Source organism: Myripristis murdjan, chromosome 6 (genome assembly GCF_902150065.1).
Source record: "Myripristis murdjan chromosome 6, fMyrMur1.1, whole genome shotgun sequence".
NCBI classification, from domain to species: Eukaryota; Metazoa; Chordata; class Actinopteri; order Holocentriformes; family Holocentridae; genus Myripristis; species Myripristis murdjan.
The window spans coordinates 34,913,582-34,921,081 of NC_043985.1; the positions used below are offsets into that span (position 1 = coordinate 34,913,582).

At 46.5% G+C, this 7,500-nt stretch overlaps 1 protein-coding gene across 1 annotated transcript in view; it reads left to right on the plus strand.

The window, feature by feature from the left end:
* Window positions 1-7,500, plus strand: part of cdhr5b (cadherin-related family member 5b) — a 17,282-nt gene that overhangs the window by 8,103 nt on the left and 1,679 nt on the right. The window contains exons 7-13 of the mRNA XM_030054273.1: window positions 182-367; window positions 853-943; window positions 1,649-1,746; window positions 2,245-2,442; window positions 4,424-4,534; window positions 4,612-4,678; window positions 5,994-6,128. Of these exons, the coding sequence (XP_029910133.1) occupies window positions 182-367; window positions 853-943; window positions 1,649-1,746; window positions 2,245-2,442; window positions 4,424-4,534; window positions 4,612-4,678; window positions 5,994-6,128 (886 nt within the window). The remainder of the gene's footprint in view (window positions 1-181; window positions 368-852; window positions 944-1,648; window positions 1,747-2,244; window positions 2,443-4,423; window positions 4,535-4,611; window positions 4,679-5,993; window positions 6,129-7,500) is intronic.

Here is a 7,500-nt window from a genome sequence, read left to right on the forward strand (position 1 = left end):
CAAATTTGCTGAAATATTACATCAAATGGACAAACTTTGATGTGACTGATTTGATGGGACTGATTGGATTTGTGTTATTGACTGTACTTTTTTGTAACATCATGTCAGGTAATGAGGAAGTCGTTAAATGTTATTGGTGACGTCGTATTTCACACCCTCCTGACTTCGTTTCGTTTCGCAGGACACGCCGAGCCCCCCCCCGGACGGCGAGCCCTCCTTCACCGCCTCCACCACCATCCTGGTCTCTGTATTGGACGTGGACAACAGGCCGCCGTGGTTCCTGCCGTGCAAGGAGGACGTCGTGGGCGGTGCCATGATCTGCCAGGGCGCCGGCTACAGCGGCAGCGTGGTGCTGACGGAGCAGGAGGTGCATCACATGACTTCATAGCCACCTGCTGTTTTCACTGTAACACAGTTACTGCAGGACGTCCCGTACCGACAGCAGCACAGCCACAAAACTTTTTTTTTTTTTTTTGGTTGCAGTCTTGTGACTTTGTTTACATGCGCATCAGACAGCAGATCCCTGCTGCCTGGCTGCAGATCGTGTGCTTTTAGGATCAGGGTTAGCGTGTTTTAATCAGAGCTGTTCAGGAGGGCCAGCTCAGTCCAGGCTCGCGCTATCATCAGTAATAATTTCAAGATTTCAATATTTTCTTTAATGTCATCTCAACGTGCATTTGCATACATGTAGAGAAGGAAATGCTGTTTCTCAGTCAGTGTCGGCAGAGAATCAAAAGACCGTCATGAATAATTAAAAGAGAAAGACTGCAGGTCTCTGTGAAGCCAGGCTGAGTCAGGCTCTGCTCTCAGTGTGAACAGCTGTGAACACACCTGCTCTGGCTCTGCTCGCAGGTGGGAGTCTTGCCGCTCACGCCTGGACCGCTGTACGCCATCGACGGAGACTTTGGGATTAACGAGGAGATAACGTACAGGTTCCTGAGCGGTAAGATGCCCGATCATATCAAACACTGATCTGGATTTTGGTGTTCTACCCATTATTATTGCTATTCTTACTTTAACTGAGAGTCTGCACAGCCAGTAAAGTTTCATGACCTTTGGACCCTTGAAACCTGTTAAACTGAACCCTCTGAAGCCTGAGCAAAGTCTTTTGAATTCATTAAAAACTTGGGAATAAAGGTGATGAGCAAATGATCAAAAGCCAAAATGATCAAAAAATGAATAGCTCACCTGGTAGAGTGCGTACCAAGGCCTGGGTATGAATCTGACCTCAGGCCGTTTGCTGCAGGTCGTCCCGTCTCTGCCCTGCCTGTCCTGTCTCGCTCTACTGTCGCCGTCTAATAAAGCAGGAATGACAAAAAATGAACTTCAAAAAATAGAAAAACATTACCAAAAAATTTGAAAAAATGTGTTTAATTTATTGTAAACATTAGTTTACAGTTAAATGACAAGAAAAATTACCACAAGTATAACATGAAATTACCTCTCAAAATTGTGAAATAATAATAATAATAATAATAATAATAATACAAAATAATATTGCAAAACACATGGAAGTCAAATGGAGAGAAACTAAGACTTATTTTTCATTGCACTGTTCCTTTGTGATATTTGTATTATTTGGGATATTTGGGATGTATATTCATCTTGCGGTGTTTTGTCTAAGAGGTTCCTCTCTGTTTGTTCGTAGGAAATGATGCCGGCCTGTTTCAGATCGGTGCAGAGAGCGGGAACATCACGATGGTCAGAGCGGCCGACGTCCCGGGACCGATCAACCTCACAGTGCTGGTAGAGACAGACACACTGCTCACTCCAAGCCCTCCGGCAGGGACAGGACACTGAGCGAGTTAACCAAAAAAAAAGAAAGAAAGAAAGAAAGAAAGGAGAAGATAAGAAACCATATTTATAATGACTCAAGGTCAGATCAGTGATGCTGGACCAACGTTACATTTCTGAATATCTTTCCAAGAGAGAAATGACCCGAAATTTTCCAAGAAATCAGTAAAAACTCACAAGAAAATGACCTAAACATAAAAAAGAAAATGACTTGAAAACTAGAGAAATAAAACAGAAAATGAGTAAAACTTGTAAACTTTCTTTATCATTTGGGTGAAACAAAATTTAGGTGGTTCATGTTTGGACTTTTTTAAGTTTTTTGTCTCTGAATGACAGGACATTCCTGCAGACATAAAACGTGATGGGAAAAATGCTTTCTCTGTAAAAATCAAACCAATCCCCCGGCGTCTGGTCCTCAGAACAATCACAAGTCTGTTCTTTCTTCTCCAGGCGGCACAAAAGCTCAACAGTTTTCAGTACGCCACCACCAAGGTCACGATCCGGGTTCTGCTGCGGAGCCGGAACCCTCCGCGCTTTGAGAGGACAAGCTACGGTGCCGTGGTGACGGGCGTCGGCACGATGGCGCTCGACTCGGACAACACGACCCAGCCTCTCCGGATCCAGGCCACGGACGCTGACTTTGCTGGGGTAAAACACGTTGTTTTCTGTTTGCATGTTTTCTTGTTGCCTTTTTGTTTCTGGGGTTTAGAGAGACGGCGACCAGGACTCTGAGTGCTGAGGCAGGGGCACCGCCAGGAATTTGGGGCCCCATGAAAAAAAAAAAAAAAAAAAAAAAAAAAAAAATATATATATATATATATATATATATATATATATATATATATATATATATTTGTATGTATGTATTTACTCAATGATGGTTTAATAATTTTATATTACTTTTTCCCTATTTTTTGGGGCCCCTGTCAGGCAAGGGCCCTTAGAATTGTCCTAACTTTTCCCCGATATACGGCGTCTCTGCTCTGAGGCCTTTAGATGAAACTCTTGTCTCTTTACGGCACTTTTATCTTTGACTTTCTCTCTCATCTGTTGGTTTATCAGTTTATTACAGAACAGGAAGAGCCTAAACAACATTAAGTCTTTTTAGAGATTATGAGACGTGAGCTCTTTTTTGGCAGAGGATGGTAGTGAAAACTGTGGAAAAACAAACCATATTGACAAAAGTCCTGGTCCACCTCCACCTCCACCTGCAGGAACTTCTCTGAGCTCCATCCTGAACCCAGAGGCTTTAATATGGAGAACAGCTTCCACTCTTCTGGGAGGCTTTCTGCCAGATGTTGGAGTGTCTGTGGGAGTTTCTGCCAGATGTTGGAGTGTGTCTGTGGGAGTTTCTGCCAGATGTTGGAGTGTCTGTGGGAGTTTGTGCCAGATGTTGGAGTGTCTGTGGGAGTTTCTGCCAGATGTTGGAGTGTCTGTGGGAGTTTGTGCCAGATGTTGGAGTGTCTGTGGGAGTTTGTGCCAGATGTTGGAGTGTCTGTGGGAGTTTTGAGCCTTTGTGAGCTCAGACTCTGATGTTGGACCAGAGGGCCCGGCTCCCAGTCTGCGTTCTAGTTGATCCCAAAGGTGTTGGATGGGGTTGAGGTCGGGGCTCTGTGCGGGCCGCTCAACTTCTTCCACCCCAAACTCAGCCGGCCACGCCTTTATGGAGCTGCTCTGTGCACTGGGGCTCAGTCATGCTGGGACAGGAAAGGGCCTTCCTTCCCCAAACTGGTCCCACAGAGCTGGAGGCAGAGAATTGTCCAAAATGTGTTTGTGCTGATGTTGATGCCAGAGGAGGTTTGGAGCTCTGCAGGTACTGAGGCGGCAGAGCGTCGGACTCTTTTACGCACTATGAGCCTCGGCGCTCGGCGACCCCGCTCTGTAACTTTACGTGGTGCCGCCCCCTGGTGGCCGAGTCGCTGTGGTTCCTAAACGCTTCCACTTTGCAATAATCCCACTTCCAGCTGATGGTGGAATATCTGCAATAATCCCACTTCCAGCTCATGGTGGAATATCTGCAATAATCCCACTTCCAGCTGATGGTGGAATATCTAGGAGGGCAGAAAGTTGAGCAGCTGACTTGTTGCAGCGGTGGCTTCCTGTTCCATCACTATTCCAGCAGCACCTGGAACTCAGTGAGCTCTTTAGAACCAGACGCTCTGTCACTGATGTTGGTGAAGGCAGACTGCATGGCTGCTGCTGGAGGTTACACACCTGTGGGGACGGGGCTGAAGGAAACACCTGAAGTCACTGATGAAGAGCTGTGGCCCAGCACTTTTGTCCATATAGTGTATCTGATGTTATACTGATTCCCCTGTGATGATGGTGTACCTTAGAGAAACCAATCGCTTCTCCAAACCTGTCTTCCTGTCGGCTGAGAAGCAACTTTACAGGCATTTTAATAGTTTGTTTAACATCGCTCCACTTATTTATAACTTGTTTGTTTTGTTTTTTTTTAAATGGCACTAAGGAGAACAGTGTCTTTCAATTTCGTTGTACTTGTTGCATTGACAATAAAGACATTCCCTTCCATTCCATAATTTATTGTATTTTGTGTGACTCTCTGGTTTCTGTTCCTCTGTGCTCTTCCACTTGGATCAGTAAAGTTCTGTGATTTCTTTTCACACAGGGAGTTAATCCTGATGTGACCTACAACATTAAAGGCAGCAGTGGTTTCTCTCTCATCGGAGGCTATTTATTCATGACTGAGGATCGTCCGCTGGGTTCAGTTACCTTCCAGGTGAGATCCTCAAGCTGAAACTGTCCCGTTTCTCTGTTTTTAAAAATTAAAACTGAAGTTCATCTGTGCACCTGAAGGTGGCGGCAGTGGACACGGTGAGCGGAGAGATGGCCACAGCTGAGCTCAGCGTCGAGGTCACATCAGGTAGGTCTGGTGGTGGTGGTGTGTGTGTGTGTGTGTGGGGGGGGGGGGGGGGGGGGGGGGGGGTTGATATAGCCAATCAAAACCCAACAACAACAAACTGAAGTGATGTGGAACAGGAGAACAAGCAGGGAGCTTATTGGCTGAGAGAACGCTAATGAACAGGTAAACCTATGGGCGGGGCTAATGTGGCTAATACAGAGCAGGTGTGCAACGAGCTCAAAGGTGAACTACAGGAACAAGAGAGGGACACACAGCACACACACGGCAGAATGCTGATGAAGTTGTTCTGCCTCTTTAGGAACTTCAAAAGTTGAGTGATTGTTCAGGTGCAGACGGAGAATATTTTGAAAACTTTGCTTGCGTTCCAGTACTCATACTACCACACTATTTAGTAGGGAAAAAGAATGAGTATGTCCCAGTGCATAGTGTGTCAGATGCAGTACGCCAAGAGTACCAGGATGTTCTACTACATCCACTCAGATTTCACAGTCTGCATGTCAGCATGCTGCTCTGGCCATGCTGACCCACAATCCTTTGCACAGTGGACGTTACGTCGCACTGACTGAGTTGCGTGTACAGGCCACACCCACATATGGAAGACAACACACACACACACACACACACACGGCGCTCACCTGGCTCAGGTAGAGCAGCAGAGACAGGAAGACAACAGATCAGAAATCAGACAGAGGACAGCGCAGTATGATACAGCACCGCCATTTTGACAACAACATTCAAATGTGGAGCTACGGACGGAGGAGGAAGTGAGCGAGAGGGTCAGAGGTCAGGGAGGACGGATGCAGTGTGTCCCAGTAGTATGCATACACATGCATACTGCATACTACACTGCATACTTTGTAAGGGCAGCTGCAGTACATACTAAAAGTAAAAAGTAGAAGTATGCAATTTGGAATGCAGGGTTTGTTTCTCAGTTTGTACATAATGGCCTCCTCTCCTCAAGCATTAGCCCCGCCCACAGGAGGGGCCAGCTGAGGTGGGTGGAGTCAAGGAGTTGAGGAGGCACAAAACAGAGAAATATAAAAAGCTTTTGGGCTTTTACTTTGTTGGCCATTGCCTGAAACTCTTAAAGCTGCGTCTCTATTTGTGATCCAGTGGATTTCACTCCAAATTCCAGGGTAGAATCAGGCCACGCCTCCTTGTGTGTTTATGGTCATTACACCGATCAGGTATTGATTTACTGATATTTAAATGCTGCACAAATGACCTCTCACATGGGAGCCTGCGAGCGGAGGATGGTTGTGAAACAGGAAATGTTATCAGACTTTAAGATTCAAACGGTTTGCTCTCCTGTCAGGGCTCACCACCACACAGGCCACACCCACCACACAGACCACGCCCACCGAGGAGACCACTGGTGTTCCCACCAGTAACTCCAGCATGACCACTGAAGACAGCCACTCCACCGCCAGCACAGCCCCACCTCCCACAGGTAGCCACGCCCCCACATGTAGCCCCGCCTCCTGCACGTAGCCCCGCCTCCCACAGAGGAGAGTCACAGCTTCTCTTTTCTAGGAATTATCTGTCCCAGACGACAACTGGGCCGATATTCAGATTTTTTTCAGTAATGGGTGTTGCAGTTTTGATTGGCATGGCGGTTGATATGAAAACCAGTCAGGCTCCGCCTCTCTGTCGACAGTGGAACAGAGGCGAGTGGGCGGGGCCACAATTCTGATAATATGGTTCCAGTTTTCATATCAGTTTTACGTTGCGCTCTTAAAACACAAGAAATCTGATCTAGCATCACCAGTCTGACCTTTAAATATATCATTTCGATTTATTTTTTTAAAAAATAAAAGTTTAATTTTTTTTTTTTTTTGTTGCTATTTTTGGCTAATTTCTGGAAATTGTCTTTTCTGCATTTTATTAATACAATAATGTTAAATATAATAATGTTAATTAAACCTTATTTTTCTTCTTGCCAATCAGCTGCATCAACGTGCCGCAAATACACCAGAGAAACACAGGGTGCAGTTCAGTGTTGTGTCCAGCGGGGGCAGCACTGAGCTAAACAGCCTGCAGTTCAGTGTTGTGTCCAGCGGGGGCAGCACTGAGCTAAACAGCCTGCAGGTCAGTGTTGTGTCCAGCGGGGGCAGCACTGAGCTAAACAGCCTGCAGGTCAGTGTTGTGTCCAGCGGGGGCAGCACTGAGCTAAACAGCCTGCAGTTCAGTGTTGTGTCCAGCGGAGGCAGCACTGAGCTAAACAGAGCAGAATATTGGCCCTTTTCCACTAGTATCGACTCGGCTCGACTCGGTTTCGGTGGTTTTCCATGACAGTTGAGTCCCACCTCGCCGTGGGTGGAGTCGTCATAGCAACGCGGCGCACCGCCCACCTCCCTCTGGATTCCCTCTGGAGTCTCCACCTCTTCATGTGACTGCGGTGCCGGTGTGCTTGCCATTTTCCGACTTTGCCAACTTCAGTGATGATCAATGCGCACGCTCGCTGCTGCCGTTTTTTTTTGTTTTTTTTTTTAAATGTTGGGTTTTGTTTTCGTGCAGGAGTTGCTCTCGTCACTCCCTGTCCAATCAGTGGCCTGCACAGCGTTTACGTCACATTTTCGGCTCGACTCAGCTCGAGACTGGTCGAAAAGTCTCATAGACTGCTGTTCATTTGACTCCGTTTAGCCCAGTTTCAGTCTCCACAGCGCCCCCTGCAGGTGTTCACATAGACTCCTGGAGGTGGAACTCCATCAGTTTAATCAGTTTAATTTTTAGATCTGCTGAGAAAAGATCATTTCATGATTCAAGTTTCTCCCAGTTTCTTAGTTTCTCTCACTGGCTCCCAGTTTTTGTCTAGATTCACT